Genomic DNA, 20,534 nt, shown 5'->3' with positions numbered 1-20,534 from the left:
TTCCTGCCTAGGAGTCAAGAGATCACCTTTAAAGGGTGTGGAAGGCAGCTGTTGTATTCTGGGTCTGCCGGTGTCTCATATTCTGCTCAATCTTACCTCACGTGGCTATCTCTTATCTTGTCAGCTTGTTTGTGTGTGATATAAAGTAATGTGGCTTCCTGCTGGTCCGCATGGATACGCGGAAGGTGAAAGCTTGAAGAATTAGTCGTAGGCAATACCTTTTTTTTGCTGGACTGACTGAATACGTTTGTGACAAGCTTCCGAGAGCTATCAAAACAAAATTGAATTAAGGATTTGCATTTAATGACTGGATTTTTTTTGACCACCTTTTCAACAGCTGCCCAAGAAGATGTACAGAATTAAAAGCCAGACATGTCGGTTCGTTTTGACATGATAACGTGAGTGTTGCTCTTGAAAGCTGCTCACAAATGGCACTGTCAGGCTGATGTCTCCTTTTTTTTTTTTTTTATTTCTTCCACAGTGGTGGAATTATTTTACAGTCTTATCTCTTTTTTTTTTTATTTAATGAGAAGTATTTTAAATTGTACATTTTATTTTTGGAGCCTGGTTTGAGCATTTGGACAGAAAAATGGGATAGCTGAATGAATGAATGAAATTGGAAGTGGTTTATGGGAAGCAGAATTCTACTGGACGTGAATAAAACGATCCGTATGAAAGCAATGACACCCTAAATGTGTCAGCACAATTAAATAATGGGAAGGAAGGGGACTGCACCCTGTGTAACTTATTGCGCCTGGGACATTGTTCCTCAGAACTTTTCGGTCATGACCCCCTTTTTTCCTCTAGAATTGTTTTAGGGTGCCCCCACCCCCAGTAAAAAGGTCAGATTGACTTAAAAAAAAATAAATTGCAGTACAGCAATCAAAGTGACACCAAACATTTTGGGCCATCTCCGCTGTTCCACAATTCCGCGTGCCCCCCCCGCTCCTACATGTTTTGAGAGCCATCAGCCCTGGGGGGGGGGGGGGGGGGGGGGGGGAGGGGGAGAGCGTTTTCTCTGACAGCGACAGTAAAGCATCTTCTGCCCTTGTGAAGTGAAAGCATGGACTGGACGGTTGCCTGTGGGAAAACCCAAAAACCTATGCCAAGAGCATCCGATCCCTTGGCAATAGAGCTGAACCTGCGGAGAACGAGGAAGGAGGAAGGGTCCTGTGAAACTGAAATGTGTTCGTCATTCAGGATTCAGCAGAACTGAAGCGGGCTGTGTTTTATTTTGGGGTTTGGAAAGTACTGATTGCTTTGGGCTCTGAACTTGATTTTCCTAACGGGACGTTATCTCCTCGTGTCTCATCGCTCCTCTTCCTGCCCCACCGCGGTGCTTGCTCTTGTCCTTCCAACCCATCGGGATGCCCCCCAGTGGCCAGGGTGCACATGGTGCGAGCTATTCACAGTGAGGTCCACATGTAACGGCTTTCTCCAGCTAAGAGTGTGACTTAGCTGAGCAAACCCCCCAGGTCTGGAATCTCCTCCCCCCTCACAGCAGATAGGTTTTAGCAGGGTAAGTCATTACCCGGATAAGAGGCGGGGCAAGGTGTTACAGGAGTGGGGCTTAAACCTAGCCGGGGTAATACTGATATTCGCATCAGGTAAGCCTGGTTGTGGAGGAGAGCAGGTGTAACGTTTTTCGGGTAAGTTATGCACGGTTAAGTAATTACTTCCCGCTGAATTATCTCGTCTAAAGTTTTATGCAGGCCATTTGCCACTCATTGTGCCACTGATTATGGAGATCAGAGAGTACATGCAGTGAACATGCACTCTGTGCCCGGGGCAAACGCACACAGCGGCCCTGAAACATTCAGACTGGATGGCCAGAAACATAGCACAGCACAAACAGGCACAAAACACCTTTTTACAGAGACACGGATTAGTTTTTGGAGGACTTTAGATTGTGACTGGCTTCCAGGTTTTTTTGCCCTTCCACTTTTAGTCTTCCCCTGTAAATTGACAATCACTTTTGTGCGCTCTGTAGAATTTGTCTTAGAAAAAGCATGCATGACATTTTCAGTGTTGATGCTACCTCTTGCTCTCTGCTGTTTGCATAATAATTCTAGATGCCTTGTAGGTCTTGCACAGTTTGCCTTGGCCTTTTCTCCTTATTACCTCACACAAAGGAGGTTTTCAAGTCAGTGCATCCTTGAGCTGGATATAGCAAATCTAGCATTGCCTTGCCACACAGCTTCTCGCCGAGTGTCTGTGTAATAGGAATTTAATTTCCATATTTTGCAAAGTTAAGCTGCCTTTGATGGGTGCATTCAGCTGGAGAGTTGGATTGCAGGATGCTACACGCAGATCAGATCAGCTGTCTCCTGCCACAAGGGCATCCTTCAGTTTAAATCTAAATTTAATATTGCCCCATATGGATTTTCTGAAATCATAACCCAACTGTCTTCCGTAATTAGCATCTCTCACCATATGGGTGTGTAAGCAGGGGAGGAGAGGGTGAGAAATGCTTTGCATGTACAACATTGGGGAATGTATTGGTGGTGGACTGCTTTTAAAATCCTGTGCATGGTGCTCCAGCAGGAACCATGATGGATTGTTACCTGATGTGCACGGCAGCAGAGAACAGGTAAGTCGCTTGCTAGGTGGATGCTAAACCTTTCAGTGCTCCTGTTTGGAACGTCTAGGAGTGGCTGTATTTGCAGATCACAAAGAAGTGCGCATGTTGTAGAGGGGAGAGAGTGGCTAAAGGGACCAGTGATGGTGTTAAGGGAGCGGGGACAACTTGTATGAGAAATAGTGTAAGGGTGGGAGCCTGGGAGGAGCTTGGGGCCAAAGAGAAGAAAAGGCGGAGGAGTTTGGTGTGGATGCATTTATGAGCAGAACAGACGTGGATGCCATTAAGATCGGCTTGATTTATTGGCAATATTTCACGCGGCACTGGGGACGGAATATGCACAAGAGCTGTTCCCCCTAGGATTTGTGTTCGGATTCCTCCTAGATTTGCTGCTTGCCTGTCTCCAGGACCAGTAGCTCTGTAATCTCGCCTCTCACGACGCCGAGCTGTTCTGGTGTAGGCTGCCGTCAAGCTGTTATTTATCTACTAGAGGACAAGGATGGCATTGCTCAGAGTGCAAACTCACTTGTGGGATTTTTTTTTTTTTCTGGTTGCACCTACTCAAAGGATAACTAGATACAGAACAAAATATGAACTGGATCTCTTCCCAGCTGGTTTTCTCCCATGCTGCTAATTGTTTTATTTTTCCTTTTTTTTGGAACTGCAGCAGCTGTTAATTCTGGGGACGCTTCAGACTAGGCTCCTTGCCCCCCCCCCCCCCCCCCCATGCTTCTCCTTGTTATCATACAAATCACATAATAATAAGGCCAGTGATAAACAGCAGCTAGTTGTTAACAGCTTATAAAAACAAATCACATGAAACAGTGTAATTACTGTGAAGGCACCGAGTTGAGTAATGAAGTAATTGTTTTCTCTCCTGCAGCAGATTATTCTGACTCTTCACACCACCACTGCTGATCTTGGGAGTCCATGCCTGCGGGTTAATAAGAATCATTTTGCATGGGCTCACCTCTTAAGCTCATGAATGCAGTATAATCTTCCAGGGTCCCCTCTTTTACAGCTCATTTTGCAGTGGCTGCTTTGAAGTGATGGTTATGTTACAAAATATTCAGCTTGCTAGCCTAAAGTCAAGTGTTTGGGCTTTGAGAGCAATACCATTCTTCAGCCTTACCCTTGCACGGCCCCCTCCCCCACACCCCCCCATTAAGCTGGACTTTTATTGGGTTCACTTTGTCCAATCTTTGCTATACAGTAATGTGAAGATCAACTCAAGATCGCACATAGCTCTTTAGGATTTCATTGTAATGATACAGAGTAGAGGGGGAGAGAGAGAGAGCACTACTACTACTACTACTACTACTACTACTACTACTACTACTACTACTACAACTACACATTTCTATAGCACAACACGACATACGCAGTACTGTACAAACATACAAAAAGACAGTCTCTTCTCAATAGAGCTTACTATCTACTAAGACATACAGGACAAGAGACTTGGGGTATTTCATAAAGCAAGACAATGGTTAAAAAGAAAAGAAAGTTAGTTAAAACTAAAAGCAGACAATGGTTTCAAAAAAGTGGGTCTTTAGATGGGATTTAAACATGGCAAGAGAGGGAGCATGACGCACGAGTTCAGGAAGATCATAAGAACATAAGAAAATGCCATACTGGGTCAGACCAAGGGTCCATCAAGCCCAGCATCCTGTTTCCAACAGTGGCCAATCCAGGCCATAAGAACCTGGCAAGTACCCAAAAACTAAGTCTATTCCATGTAACCATTGCTAATGGCAGTGGCTATTCTCTAAGTGAACTTAATAGCAGGTAATGGACTTCTCCTCCAAGAACTTATCCAATCCTTTTTTAAACACAGCTATACTAACTGCAGGAACCACATTCTCTGGCAACAAATTCCAGAGTTTAATTGTGCGTTGAGTAAAAAAGAACTTTCTCCGATTAGTTTTAAATGTGCCCCATGCTAACTTCATGGAGTGTCCCCTAGTCCTTCTACTATCCGAAAGAGTAAATAACCGATTCACATCTACCCGTTCTAGACCTCTCATGATTTTAAACACCTCTATCATATCCCCCCTCAGTCGTCTCTTCTCCAAGCTGAAAAGTCCTAACCTCTTTAGTCTTTCCTCATAGGGGAGTTGTTCCATTCCCCTTATCATTTTGGTAGCCCTTCTCTGTACCTTCTCCATCGCAATTATATCTTTTTTGAGATGCGGCGACCAGAATTCTACACAGTATTCAAGGTGCGGTCTCACCATGGAGCGATACAGAGGCATTATGACATTTTCCGTTTTATTCATCATTCCTTTTCTAATAATTCCCAACATTCTGTTTGCTTTTTTGACTGCCGCAGCACACTGAACCGACGATTTCAATGTGTTATCCACTATGACACCTAGATCTCTTTCTTGGGTTGTAGCACCTAATATGGAACCCAACATCGTGTAATTATAGCATGGGTTATTTTTCCCTATATGCATCACCTTGCACTTATCCACATTAAATTTCATCTGCCATTTGGATGCCCAATTTTCCAGTCTCACAAGGTCTTCCTGCAATTTATCACAATCTGCTTGTGATTTAACTACTCTGCACAATTTTGTGTCATCTGCAAATTTGATTATCTCACTCGTCGTATTTCTTTCCAGATCATTTATAAATATATTGAACAGTAAGGGTCCCAACACAGAACCCTGAGGTACTCCACTGTCCACTCCCTTCCACTGAGAAAATTGCCCATTTAATCCTACTCTCTGTTTCCTGTCTTTTAGCCAGTTTGCAATCCACGAAAGGACATCGCCACCTATCCCATGACTTTTTACTTTTCCTATGATGATAAGATGATTCCAAGCACACAGTGCAGCAAGGTAGAAAGCACGGAGTTTGAAATTGGTAGTAGAGGAGAAGGGCACAGATAGGTGTGACTTATCCAATGAGCAGAGTGCACGAGGATAGATGTAGAGAGAGATAAGAGAGGAGGTGAGGTGCTGCAGAGTGAAGGTATTTGTAGGTGAGGAAGAGGAGCTTGAACTGTATGTGGGAGCGGATAGGGAGACAATGTAGTGACGTCAGAAGAGGGGGTTATATGAGCAGAGAGACTTTAGAGAAAGATAAGTCGTGTAGCTGAATTTAGGACAGATTGCAGTAGAAAGAGATGGCTTGCCAGGAGACTTGTGAGGAGCAGGTTGTAATAGTCTAAGTGGGAGGAGATGAGAGAGTGGATAAGGGTTCTGATAGTGTGTTCAGAAAGAAATGATTGTTTTTAGCAGTGTTATAAAGAAAGAAATGACACATTTTAGCAGTGTTTTAGATATGCGTAGAGAAGGAGCGAGAGGAGTCAGAGATCTCTAAGATTACGAGCTAATGGGACTGGGATGACAGTGTTATCCATAGAAATAGAGAAAGGAGGAAGAGGGGAAGTAGGCTTGGGGGGGGGGGGGGGAGAGATAAGGACCTCAGTCTTGGCCATGTTGAGTTTAAGGTGACGGTGGGACATCCAGGTAGCAATGTCAGACAAGCAGGCCGAGAGCTGGGACTGGATTTCTGGTGAAATTTATGGTGTACAAAGTAGATCTGGGAGTCGTCAGCATAAAAATGGTATTGAAAGCCATGAGAGGAAATCAGAGCAGCAAGAGAATTAATATATAGTGAGAAGAGAGTCCAGGACAGAACCCTGATGCACATCAATTGATAGTGGAATGGCAGTAGGAAGAAACCACCAGAGGAAACACTAAAAGTGCTATGGGAGAGGTAAGAAGAGAATCGACAGGACAGAGTCCCGAAATCCAAGTGAGGACAGAGTATCAAGGAATAGGTGGTGATCAATGGTGTCAAAAGCAGCAGACAGGTCAAGGAGGATGATAACAGAATAAAGACCTTTGGCTTTAGCTATAAACAGGTCATTGGAAACTTTGGCAAGGGCTGATTCAGTTGAATGTAGAGGGCGAAAACCAGACTGGAATGAATCAAGAATGGCTTGAGATGTAAGAAAGTCAAGACAGCGATGGTGAACAGCATGTTCAAGTAGTTTGGAGGGAAAAGGGATATGGGACGATAGTTGGCAGGACAGGTAGGATCCAGTGAGGGTTTTTCAAGGAGTGGTATGATTACAGCATGTTTGAAGGCAGCAGGAACAGTAGCAGTGGAAAGTGATAGATCGAGGATGTGACAGATAGAAGGGATGACTGCAGTGGAGATGGAGCCGAGGAATCAGGTGGAGACAGGATCAGAGGAACAAGTAGTGAGTTTGGTGGAAGACTAGCAGTTTTCTCTGCTGAGACTTCATGAAAGGAGGAGAGAGTGTCAGAGGCTAGGGGAAGGGTAGAGAAAAGAAATGGAGGAGAGGCAGGTAAAGGTGAAATAGTTGAGAACTCATAGAAGTAGTCAGCCATAGTCTGGGCAGAGAGAGAAGGGGAGGAGGGTGGCGAAGGAAGTTTGAGGAGGGAAATGAATGGCAAAGAGACGGCGAGGATTGGATGTAAGAGAGTTTGTTAGATGGACATAATAGTCTTCTTTGGAAGTGCAATAGCATACTGGAAAGTGGTCAGCATGAATTTTGAAGTGTATGAAGTCTGCATGGGCAAGGGATTTTAACCAGAGATGTTCTGCAGAGGAACGTAGGTATTGAATTCTGGGGATGAGCCAAGGCTGGGGTTTAGTTTGCCTTACAGGTCGGGTAGGAGGAGGGGCAGGAGTATAGTGTTGTAAGAAGAAGAAACTGCTTCATCAACAGATTCAGACAAAGTTGAGGAGGAAAAGAGTGATGACACAGCAGTGGAAAAGATGAAAGGGTCGACAGCTTGGAGATTTCTAAAGGTGTAAGTGGTGACTGGATGAGTCTGTGGGGGAGGGTGGTTTAATGTGAAAGTTATCCAGTGATGACCTGAGATCGGAAGAACTGAGGTGGTGAAGTCTGAGCGACAGCAGTTGGAAGCAAAGACTAGGTCAAAGCAGTGGCCATGCTGGCGAGTAGAGGTGGTAGAGCAGAGTATGAGATCAAGTGAAGATAAAGAAAGGAGTTTTGAGGCATAAGAGTTAGAGTGGTCATCAACATGGAGGTTAAAGTCACCAAGGATAAGGGAAGGGGAAGATGAGTCAATGAAGAAGGAAAGCCAGGAATCAGAATATTGCAGCACGCATCCTAGCAGGTACATCTACACGAAACCATATCTCTCCTGTACTTCAATCTTTCCATTGGCTCCCTATAAAATCAAGAATTCAATACAAAATTTTAACAATAATCCATTCGCTCATATATAATTCCTCAGCTACTTGGTTATGCTCTACTCTCCATATCTATCAACCGGCTAGACACTTAAGGTCACTATCAAAAAACCTCCTGGAAATTCCCTCACCAAAACTTGCCAGATTACATTTCACAAGAAAACGTGCTTTCTCCATTGCAGGTCCTTTTCTTTGGAACTCCATACCCAACTCACTCCATCAAATATCCAACAGAAAGCAATTTAAAAAATCCCTGAAAACATATCTCTTTCAGATAGCATATAAAATTCCAATAAATGGGAACAACTCCAATGAAAATTTAAAGTGTATTTTAATTTCTAATATAGTTCTTAGGCACCAGCTTTCTTTTGTTTTGTAAAAAAAAATAAAATAAATAAACGTACTCTTATTTGTTTAATCAATTTTTTAAAATTTTTCTTCAGTTTTTGTTTTTATATTTTTTTTACACTTTTTTATAAACAGTTTTGATCAATTCACTTGTAAAGGCGGTATATAAACATTTTAAAATAAATAAATAAAGCCAGTGAGAGAGGAGGAGGGAGATTTATCAGGGGGTCTCTAGATGACAGCTACCCGGAGAGGTAGTGGAGTGAATAGGCAGATGGAATGGGCTTCAAAGGAAGAAAGAGTTGGGACTGAGGTGGGAGAAGGGGTTGAAATTTGCAGGAGAGGGAGAGCAGCAGTCCAACACCACCATCACAGCCTACCGGGAGAGGTGTGAGGGAGAAAAGAGAACCTCCATGACGGAGAGCAGCAGCTGAAGCAATGTCCTCCGGTCTCTGTTAAGGCAAGGAGATGAAGAAAACGAGAGGTAGAAAGGTCATGGATAAAGGCTTCTTGGCGATGGAGTTTGCATTCCACAGGGAGCAAGAGGGAGGGAGAAGGGGAACAGTGATGAGATTGGAATGGTTACAGCTTGATATGGGATGATGGAGTGGAAATTGCCTTGAAGGGCCAGGATTGGGATTGATATCCCCAGCTGAAAGTAAAAGAAGGAGCAGGAGAGTTCGGAGAAGATGGGTAGAGGTGTCGGGGAGAGTGGAAAAGGCAGGACGAGGGGAAGAAAACTTTGAAGTTCAAGAGCAGTGGGCAGTGCAGATGACAGAATGGCAGGTGAGATAGAGAAGGTAGGGATAGGGGAGGGTGAACTTGCTGGTAGTTGTGGTTTGCAGCAAGGAATAAGATTAGGGAGGATTAGCAACAGGTATAGAAAATATATTGGAGACATAGGGAATAAGAAGAGGTCTGCAATCATTTCAGAACATAAGATGTACCATGCTGGGTCAGACCAAAGACCCATCGAGCCCAGCATCCTGGCTCCCATAGTGGTCAGTCCAGTTCAGGAGTATCTGGCAGATATCCCACAAAGAGTAGATCCATTCCTTGTTTCTCACTGCCAGGGATAAACGGTGGTTTTCACAAATCTACCTGGCTAATAATGGGTTTTGTACTTTTCCTGCAGATCCTTGTCCAAAAACCCTTTTGAACCCCACTCTGCTAGTCACCTTGACCAGGTCTTCCAGCAAGAAATTCCACAGCTTGGTCCTGTGGTGACTCTTGATTTGTTTTAAATCTGCTGGTTGTTAGTTTCATGGAGTGTCCCCTTCCTTAGTGCTATCTGAAAGTCATAAAGGTGCTTGAGATCTTGGTCATTTTTATTGCACCTTTAAAATATTTGCTTTCATGGTTTACATTGTTGACTGGCAACATGGTGCTTGGATAGAGGAGCCTGATGGCATTGTATGTTTATATTTATTTATTTTAAACCATGTATTGTCCACACACATCACAAGATAGGTTCATGGTGGAGTGCAGGGAGATAAAACATACATAATTATGTTAAAAAAAAACAAAAAAAAACCCCACAAACAAACCCAAACAAACCTATGATAAGAGAAACGAGAATGGTCTTCATTAATGAAGGTTCTACCTACTAGAGATGTGAATCGGAACTGAAATCCGAACCGATTCTGGTTCCGATTCACATCTCTACTACCTACATTCTTATCCTACTCTCTACTCGGAGAATGCCTGTGTAAATCGAAAGGTTTTCAGAGCCTTCTTAAAGGTCTTGATCCAGAGCCCAGGTGGAAGACTATGGTCTTTGTTTCCAAGCTCAGCAATCAAAGCAGCAGCACCTTTCCAATTGCACAGCTGCTGAGAAAGGAACATCTAGCGTATCCAGGCATTCAGCTTTTCGTTCGTTAGTGGCATAATATTTTTTGATTGGTTGTTTGGGAAGGAGTTTGTACAAATTTTTTTTTTTTTTTTGTCTGCCATTTTGGCTTCCTTTTCCTTCTCTACAGAACAAATATTTTAATTACCAGGCTTAGTGGTGAAACGTCATGGGAGATCCAAGAAGTTCAGCTGAAGCGAGCTCTGCAGATTCACCCTGCTGGACATGGTGTTTGCCATTTTCTTTCTATTTTAGCAAATTTACTTTGACAGAGCACAGTACGTGGAATTTAAGGCTTCCTCTATTCTCTGAATGGGATGGACCAGTATACAGAGATTTGTTCATTTAGGTTGTGGGTTCGAATTCAGGTCAGCTTGGTGATGACCGAAAGAACTGTAATAAGATCCCTGAAGGTTCAGTCTGAGATGTCGTATTAAGGTGCTCTTGACAAGCAGATAAGAGATTTTCCATTTAGAAACTTAAATAGTAGCAAAAACCTTGGTACTCAGCTATTTATAAAGTCCTCTTTTCTAAAGCATTACTGTGTGTCAGTTACAGACTGGCATTACAATTTGGCTTGCCAGTACCTGCTTTAATAAATAGAAATATGGAGGGCAGTTTATGTGGGTAAATTGGCCTGTGTGGGAAAAATTGCTGCACTCTGCAGGTATAAAAGTACTTGAGCACTTTGAAAATCGATTGCAATGTACATTGCAGAAAACGCGAGCTATGTAAAACTACCCTGCTGCTGTTTATGGGGGAAAACGACGTTCAAAAGCTGTTTATTATAGTACATTTTTTTTTCTTTTTTTACTCTGGTGAACTGTACAAAAATTGCCTCTCCTTAGCCTTGCAAAAAGTGTGCACAGGGTTCCACTGCACGCGCACTTTTTAGCCGGGTTAAGGAGGGGGGAGGCATTCTCGAGGACATGTTTTGGGCGGGATTAAGTAATCGTGCATACGAGTGCATTGCATGTTCAAATGTACCCCCCCCCCCCCCCCCCACTATTTCACAGCCAGATTCAGCCCGCACAGAATGTGTGCAAAGTCCAGGGACCAGCTGTGCCTTTTGGGCAATTTTCAAAAGGGAAAAAAGCAGATGTGAACTTTGCTGCTGGTTGGGCTGCTGAAAAGCTGTCTTGGCTGCCTTGAAGCCATTTTGCTGGCCTTTGTGAAAATGAATTTGGGGGTTTCCGGAGCAACTTACGATGGCCAGGTTATATCCGTGTGACGTCAGTCATCTCTCCTCTCTCCGCTGCAGTCCCAGCACCTTCCTGTGGCATGAATTGATACCTTTATTGTATTTTATTATTATTATTTTTTTATTTTTTATTTTTTTTGCAGTTTCAGCAGGGAGGACAGGGATTGATTTGAGCGAGGAGACTGAATTAAGCTTTTGCCTTCTAGATGAGCTTCATCCTGAACATGGTCCCAGCACGCTAACGTAGAAGCGTAGGGAAGCTTACGTCGCGGCTGGCTGCGCGCTCTTCTTCTATGGAGGTTTTTGTTTTCCAGTGCCATCAACTCGCACATTCTACCAGCGCATAAACATTGGTCGAGGGCTAAATAGATTTTTTTTTCTTTTGTTTTACATCTTTATTACGTCTTAATAAAACATGTACATGACGTAGAAGGCAATTAAATCAACATTCACAGTACTTACAGGGCACAGTACTAGATATGAAAAACAAGTGTTTATATTTCAACATTTGATTTAAAAAAAAAAAAAAAAAAAGGCTAAATAGCCAACTTTTCATAATGAGGTCCATATTCAAAAGCATGTAGCCAAATAACCCAGACGTTAACTGGCTAAATGAAGATTTGAGCACTTACCGTAAAATAACTGCCTCCCGCACATGCCTGTAGTAAATACCTGCACGTGTTATAATTCTTTTGCACGTAAAATACGTGCGTGTAATTTTATAAAATAGCTGGTGAAAGCGTGCGGTTCTCTGCATTAAAATAAAAACGTGCACTTACTTTTGGGGGTAGAGATATGCGGTATATTATAAACCGTGTGACTCCCATCACACTCAGTTTATAAAATGCTGGCATAACTTTACGTGCACGTTCTTGCGCCGACGTCTGCATAGTGTGCAAACTACACTCGTGAAGCCTGGTAAATGACCACTTATAAAATAGCCCAGGCCTCTGTGCACGGAAACGTATGCCCGTAACCCAATTTTGCCGATACTTTACATGCACTGGGGAGAAGCATTCTGGGAGATGGGAGTTGAGATGGTCATGTTTTGTTTTTGTTTTGTTTTTTTTATTTGTTTTTGTTTTAAATTATATTGCGCACAAATTAACCAACTCAAATTACACCTTAGACAGAGCAGGTTATAACTTTGCACTGATAAGTTTGTTTGCGAACCAGGGTACTTATGCAGACATTTTCAAAGTAGATTTATTCAGTTCAATTTGAATTTGACTACCCTTCGATAATGGCGTCTTCAAAACTCATAAGTTCTTTTAGAAATTGTGGGACAAAGTCTGCATGTAAAAATTGCGTGCAGATTTTCACCCCTACCAGTCCAGCCATAAAATGGCCCTCCCCGAACCAAAGAGGCTGTGCAACTTGAGCTCTTTTGAACATTTTGCATGGTTTTTAACTTTGATTCGGTGTGCCTAACTGCCTGCCGGGAAAGTGTTCTTCACGCTTGATTAAAAACATTGTGTCTGAAGAGATGAGGCCATGATAAAAACAGACAAAACAGACCACCGTAGTGCAACCAATTTAGCATCTGTTCCTTATTTATTTATTTCTAATGGTTGGCAATCTTGGATCAAAATCTGATTTAGAAATTCTTTTCTTTTCTTTTTTGAAGTTGCATTCGAAAAACATGAAAACCTATAATGGTGGTAATGTGTTTCGGGGGGGGGGGGGCGTAGATACACATACAGTTTTGGGCATGTGGATTGGTTGCTCAGAATGTTCATTAAAATAATTTTCCTGAGAACGTTCTACAATAAATGTGTATTTACATTACTGAGCTGCAGTGTTTTTTCTTTGGGACTATTCCAAGTTGTTATCGGATAGAGTTCATCCTGATTAATGCCATTAGTACATTCCAGAGAGGTTAGCAATGACTAGTTCGTGATAGAGAAGTGCTGCCCATTTTACAGTTAGTACTGTTGGCATCTGGAATCTGATGTAATCTTTTTAGAAGGCCAATCAAGTCAAGAAGTTGACGTCGTACAGTAGGCGAATGAATAGCCCACCTGTTGTTGATCCAACAGTGTAGACAATCTGGCAGTATTCCAAAGAGGATGATTCACAGAAACAAAAGATGCTTTCTGGCAGAATGGTGAAGCTCTATTTGGCCCTGAAGAACAATAGTAGTCTTCATTCCACTCCAAAAGCTGTTCGAATTAAGGTAGCAAGTAGGGTTGACTTCCTTTACCCTATGAATGCAATATTACTGCTCCATTGTAGCTTGGCTATCGTGCACTCTACACCCTGAGCTTTTATAGACAAAAGTCAAGCTATTTTTCCTCCTATATTGTGTCTTTTGCCCTCATATTGAATTGGTAAATTCACTATTTGCAGTGGTAGGTTGTAGCAGTCAGTAAGCTAACAAGTCATTTTGTTGGCCAAAACATACATTACAAACAGGCCAATGCAATACAGTGCGCTCAGCTGTTTAATCCGTGGTTGGATGCAGGTTTCCTAATCTGCTGACAGCCACCTCTCCTGGGTGCCCACTGCCAAGGAGGTGTTAGGGGCGCACATTTGTCCCTAGTGCCTCCTTTGTAGGGACAAATAGGGACATTTAAATATTCGATCTTATGCTCAGGAGAGGTGGGTGTGCATTAGGAAAGTGGGCACTCACCACTGAGTGCCCGTTTTCTGGGCAGATTTATTGGATCAGCCTGTGTCAATAATGATTAAAAATCTAACGAATTGACTAATCACATTTTCAGTTAATCTTATTTCAGGCTTATTTAAGGTGCATTATTTCTTTGCTGAAGACAGAATGCGATGAAAGCGTTCACACAATTAATTTTTCTATTTCCCTTACAGATCTCCCCAGTGCTAACAGAGTTTCAATTAATAATGCTAATTATTTTATTATGTTAAATTGTTCTAGCAAGGAGTTAATTTGGAGGATCTTGCTGAATGGAATATTTCCTCCCACACCTTTTGTGGTTTTCATTTCTGTAATTGGAACCTCAGCTTCTGTTCTGTTGAACGGTTGATTATGGTACTAGAAAGAAAAAGGCCTGATTGAATGATGCAGTTGTTCATAAGGTGTTCGGCTTATTAATGAAATCTTTATTGTTACTAAGCGAGTTGTAGAATGAGGCATTCAGAGAGAGAGAAAAAAAGGCAGATTAAATGAAAACTTCTGAAGGCTTCTTCCTTTTGTGCACAGGACCAAATGTTGTGACTCCATTGCTGCCGTTGCTTCCTTTCCCCTCCTTCTAGGAGAGTTTGACCTTTAAATCTCTGGAACACAGAACTGGAAATATTTTGTGTGATCCAGTGTTCATGGAAGGTAAAAGGATTTTCCGTTGAGTGCAGACATGTCAGGCATGGCTCCTTTGCTGTTAAAGGTGAGACAGGAATAATTAGGCCCATCCCTAGGTCTAAATACAGAACATCTAGAAAGGATTCAGAAGTCTTAATGAAATGATCTTTCAGTAATGGGCAGCATTGACGCATGAGTGTTTGCCTTTAACCTCTTCATCCTCTCTTCTCCCCCACTCTGTGTTCATGGCAATTTATTCAGAAATGTGTGGAAACGGCATATTTACTGTTCTCATTTTTTGGAATTTCGGTTTCCCTCCTTCCATCACTCTCTCTCCAGAAGGTTTGCGTTTTCTTCCATAGCCCTTTACCCTCAGAGTACCACCTCCTGGACCCTTTGGAGTAGGATTCACATGGTTGTTTATCTTGTGTTGCATAGGCACTACCAATTTATTTCATGTTCTCTAAGCTTTTCCTCCAGCTCAGATGTAGCAGCCAAAACTGAACTGAGACAATCTGTCAGCCAGAAAACAGGGCTGGGCATGATGTTCCAAACCGTAGACCAGTCAGTAGGTGATTGGGACATCATGTACGCGATCTTCCTTCCATATGGATTGGGAGAAACTATTTTGGAAGTAGAGCCCATCTAGTTTTGCATTGTCCATCATGATCTTGAACCAGTAAGGTTCATGACAAAAATGAACTGAATACACATACAAGATGCTATGTAAATTAAAGGAGCAAATAACGAGGCAGCTGCCAGACACCAAAAAATGTGAGAAGATGTTAAGATACGTTCAGTGAATGTCAATGTCTGTGAAATAAAGTGGATGTATGTTTCATTTTACCTTCCACAGGATCGTGGCCCAGCTGGCAAGCTGGAGCCTGTGTCCCCTGTTAGCCCTGGCCATCCTGAAGGTGATCTGGACCTGCTGCCCTCCAGATACTCAAAAGAGGAGTTGATCCAGAACATGGATAGAGTAGATCGAGAGATTACCATGGTGGAACAGCAGATCTCCAAACTAAAAAAGAAGCAGGTATGTTGTTATAATGTGGTGTTAATTATCTTTCATCAAAGCCCCCAAAATGCAACAATCAAACCTGGATCACAGTGAAAAAACAAACCAAACTTGGTTTAGCGAAAGGGTGAAGGCACAGAATGAGTGAAAGCAGAGTTTATTGCCCCTGGAGGAGGGTAGGGAGGGAGTTGTGGTTATCAACAAAGGTGACGCACAATGGCCGGCTTCAGAGCCCATTACAGAACGGACTTCTAATCTGCACAGTTGCTGCGATAATCAGACTAGGAACATTGGAAGGGTGGGTTCTTAAAACAGGGGGAAAATCCCCAGGTTGCTTGTGAATAAAGGCTCAAGGTGCCAGAATGCCAGCACTCATTATGACTAAGCTGGAAAAAAAAAAGTAGAAAGGAGCTACAGGGCCAAAAAAAAGAATAAGTGAAAACCTTTATATCAGATCCGATGGGGTGAATTTTCAGAGGTACATGCATAAAAATTAGCATACATGCGCGTAAATAGCCTGTATTTGCATAATTATTTTATTTAAAAAATTGCATGCACACGTTTTTGGTTTTGCACGCACACGTGTGCATGGAAAGATGGTCTAGGGCATTTCTGGGATGGGGCAACAGTTGCGCGCGCAAGTTGCTATTTTATAAGAGACTTTTGCTGCTTGCTCCTGTAATTTTGCACTTAATTATCTTGCCTGATTGATATCAAATGTGTTTGTGTAGCACTGACCGGGTGGGAGGTCAGGCTGATGAGCCAGGAGGGTCTTGATGACCTGGAGGAATTGGGGGGGGGGGGGGGGGGAACTGGTTAATTTCAATTACGTGTGCGTGTTTTAAAATGTGCCAACTTCTGCACGTACATTGGGTTCTTCGCGAGCAAGTCCTACTTTATTTTTGCCATGTAAAATATGCGCGTGTGCGTTTTTTTAAATCGGTAGGAAACTTATGCGGGTTCAGTGCATTTGAAACATTTGCTCTCACTGTATTTCGTGTATTCGCGTGCAAGCACACACATACGCTTGTGTTGCGGGGTAGAGTTATACGTATTTAATAAAATGCGCGTCTTTGATGCGTGCGGGTTATCAAATGCTGTCTAAGATGCCCGTGTGGTCGGATGCGCACCTGCATGGGGTTGCGCACAGAGTTGCTTGAAAGTTATCCTCCCTGGGTTTCGACCCAGTGTTTATTTTAAGTAATGAAACGAGTAATGATGGTTTTAGCACTGCAAATTGTTTAACTTTTTTTCTTGCTGATCAAAATGGCTGAGTTTGTGTTTTTGAAGTGTTGGACAAGCGAACAAAAAGTTCCATCTTGCAATTCCAGAATGACCTTGATTGTACCCTAGAACGGGGGCGTCTTTCTGGGGTTGGAGCTATATGGCTGATGGCCATGGTGTGATATTGAACATTTCTTCCTTGGATGGCGACTGCGGCCTCAGGTAATACTTCCTCTGGCAGCATGTCTTATTATTCCAAGGGTCGCTGCACCAGTTCTTGCGAGCCAGAGATGGCGTGTAGTCCCACACACAACAAAAATGTAAAAGAGGAGACGTCACCATAGCACAGCATTTATGAATTTTATATTTGTGGCTACTCTATAATATTTTTCTTTAAAGCAAATGGCTGCTGAACCCCCCGCTTCCACCTCTGCCTGGTGATTTACAGCAGTCAGTCATGAAGCAGCAAAAGCAGCTCCACCATAGGGATAAATAGGACTGGATAAATAAGAAATTAGATGGTTAGTGTTAGGTTTTTTTGGCTCGTGAGCATCAAATTTGATTAGAAATGGAGGCATTTCTTTCCCGTGACGTGGCGGTTCGGCCTTGAATCCAGTTTGGTAGCCTGTGAAGGCGGATCCCTGGAAACCTTCCTAAAACACTGCTAGCGACAGGTACCTCTGCGGGCAGGCCCCCGGAGAGCAGGAATTAAGGGTTTTTGGGCCCAGGTACGAACAGACAGGTTCCGGATTTCCAGGAGAAGGCAGCTTGTGCAAGAACTTGAATACTGAAGGTAAGCCATCGATGTTGGACAACTTGCTTGTGGAAAATAAAGTTTTTTGTGAGAAGAGTCAGTTGAGCAGGTGTCTGCCCTCTAGGAAGCTACAGACCGGGTGTGCTGTCTCACATAGCCTATGTGTATAGGTTTTTTTTGTTTGTTTTGAGATCTGGAAGTTCTCAGGGTGTTATGTGCTGAGAAGAATCTCAGTTGGGCAGATTGGATGGGCCAGTTTGTTCTTTCTTTGCTGTTACTAAGCTGAGGACTGGATTTCCTAGTCAGCATGCATTGCACCAGAATCTGGATCTGAATGAGTGCCATGTGGAAGGGCTTTGGAAGCTTTTCATCTTTGTCTTGGTGCAGGAGCATGCTGCTTTGCATTAAAATTGAGAGTTTAGTGGTTTGGGAAGACATTTATTTCTTTAATACTGAGACACTGCCTAGGGGGAAAAAAAACCCAATAAAAAAATATGAGTGACAGTGTGAATGATCTTGTTGAGGTGCAGAATGGTAAAGCTGCCTTCCAGAGGACATTGCCCTGGTTGCATCTCTGGATTTGTTTTCTTTTGAGAGGAAGTCTGTTTTAGCCGTCCGGGAGCTGCTCCGATCCTTGCCTGTCCTGATCCGTTCAGAATTCAGCCACTGATGGAGGCGAATGCTGGTTCTCCGCTAGGAGAAGTAAATGAATGTTGACATTGTGAGTTTTGCCTCCCCCTGTGTCATTACCAGGGCATTGGCAGAGAGGCCGGTGAAGAAGGCTGCATGCTGTTGGATTTATTCCTGTGCAGACGTTTCTCTGCGCTTCCAAATTGGCAAGCGTGAAGAAACATAGAAGCAAAGAGGCAATCGGAGTACTGAAAATGTATTAATAGATTGCTATTGCTGAAGTCGTCATAATGGTTTTTTTGTAAGCTGACAACACGTTTTTCCTTTGCATTTAGGTGCATGTATTATAGGTAGAGTTAAGGAATAGTGACATCTAATGAACTTGTTGGTTAACTGCATTGTATGGTTCTTTGTATAATTGTACCAGAATGCTTTCTGTGTGGTGTGTGCTAGTTCCTGTGCCCTGACGTGACTTACAGGGATGTCATGAGTAGAGTAATGAGCATCTCTTGTTGCTCAGGCTTTCTGAGCACCAGGAACACCAGGCCTCGGGGAATGGATGGGGGGGGGGGGGAACGATACCAAGGGCTCCTTAATATGCCGAGACAATCGCTGGTCCCGCGTGCATATGCTGGGGCTGGGAGGAAAGAACCAGGCCGTCGTTGTTAAGTGTCTCTGCAATTTCTGAATTAATGTGCTGTAAAACTGGAGCTGTCGTGCGGGTGAAAAATCTCGACCAATATGTCTTCTGTAGGGAAGATTCACAGTGCCGGGTCTGCTCTGGCATTTCTCAGAAATAATTCAGCCTCAGCTGAGCGGGGCAAGAAAAATGAGCCCAATAAACCAGTCCCGTCTCCCCGTAACTCTGCATTGAAAGAAGTCCATGTTTTATGTAACAGCATTTCACAGCAGCTTTGCTGATAATGGATGCTCGTCCACTGGAGGCAGAATGCCTTGCGCCTCCTTCCCACGAAATACACAAACACTTGGCAGTTTGGTGCGGGTGATTTCATCGGGCCAGGGCACCTGTTTGGTTGGGGGGGGGGGGGTGCATTCATCAGAGGGGCATTAGAGAGCAGTATGAAAACCTGGTGTGACTGAACTGCAGCTGGAACATCTGGCATGGTTAGACTGGTTGAGGGAGGGGGAGGGTTGGGAGGAGAGGGTTAGACATAAAAGGGGAGAGGTGAATTGGATAGGAGAAGTAACTGGATTACCCAACAAGCGCAAAGCTCATTTCTGGAAAAGAAAACCCAACTGCAGAATAAAAGCTTTTAACGTGAATCTAAATCCCAGTACAAATTGTGCTGAGGCATTCCTTATTGTTATTTCCGTAGTACTTATTATCCCTGAGCAGACAGCAGTACACCACAGTAATGAATAAACGTGCCGTTCACATCTTTAAGCAGAAATAAAGCAAACCGTGGTGCATGGGAGAACAGAATCATGCATCAGCGCCACCCTTTTGGTGACTGGTGCCCCATCTGCAACGGGGAAGGTAAAGCAAGCTCCTCTTTGCTGAATATTGTACGGCAAAATGATTTCATTTAACATCCCTTGCACAACCACACACACACACACACAATGCAAAGGGACTTTTGGAGGAGACGGGGCGGCACCAGGGCGGACGCCGCGAAGACAGCGTGGACGGCGAAAAGGTAAGGAGCCTTTTCGCTTCCAATTTCGCGCCCAATAGCACCACCTTTTACGATGGCACTATTGGGTGTGAAAGCCGGCAGTGATCGCACCGCGGAGGTGTGATCGCTGCCGGCTATCGCAGTCCCGCCCCGATTCACGATGCCGCGGTAGGTTAGAAAATCTAGGCCTAAGTCTTAACGTAGATGTGTGTCACGACAGGGACGCTCTCTGATCAGTCACGCCGGACGCAAGCTTCTAGTCTGCTTATATACGGCAAGGCTTCAGTGATGGCCTCCCCTACCCCTTCTTCCCGCCTCTAATCCACTCTCCACTTCTGGGGTCTCTCTCTTGGTGAGTGGTCACACCTCATCTCTCATCTAAGTGCCATCCTGCTCCTGCTCGTGCATTGTTCGTCCCTGTTAAAATCCTCTCGTGTACGCCCTAATGAACTTCAGGCCACTGGATGCATCTGCTCTACCTTTCACCTCAGCAACCCCGAATCAGATGTGGAAATTACATGATCTGTGGTTATATTCATCTGCTCTAGTATCTTCCCCCCCCCCCCCCACTCCCCGTTTTTTTATTTGTTTTTTTTAAGACGCAGGAAACTTTTTATTTTTATTTTGGGTCACTAAGACTTGCCCGAAAGTATGTCTGTCTCTGTTTTCTCAGTTGTTTTCTTACTGTTATATGTAAAACACAATTGCGGATTTTGTTCTATGTACACAGACGTGATATCTCTGATGAGCGGCGGTATATAAAAACCAATAAATAAATAAATAAATGTTCTTCCCCATTTGCACAACTTGTTCTAGTTACCT

The 20,534-nt window shown here is 43.4% G+C and overlaps 1 protein-coding gene across 1 annotated transcript in view; it reads left to right on the top strand.

The window, feature by feature from the left end:
• Positions 1 to 20,534, top strand: part of NCOR2 (nuclear receptor corepressor 2) — a 545,866-nt gene that overhangs the window by 193,864 nt on the left and 331,468 nt on the right. Inside the window, 1 exon segment of the mRNA XM_029571687.1 lies at positions 15,306 to 15,485. Coding sequence (XP_029427547.1) covers positions 15,306 to 15,485 — 180 coding nt within the window.

This window comes from Rhinatrema bivittatum, chromosome 11 (assembly GCF_901001135.1).
Source record: "Rhinatrema bivittatum chromosome 11, aRhiBiv1.1, whole genome shotgun sequence".
In the NCBI taxonomy this organism is placed as follows: Eukaryota; Metazoa; Chordata; class Amphibia; order Gymnophiona; family Rhinatrematidae; genus Rhinatrema; species Rhinatrema bivittatum.
Note: the sequence above shows the minus strand (reverse complement) of the source record. Positions and strands in the feature narration are given on the sequence as shown.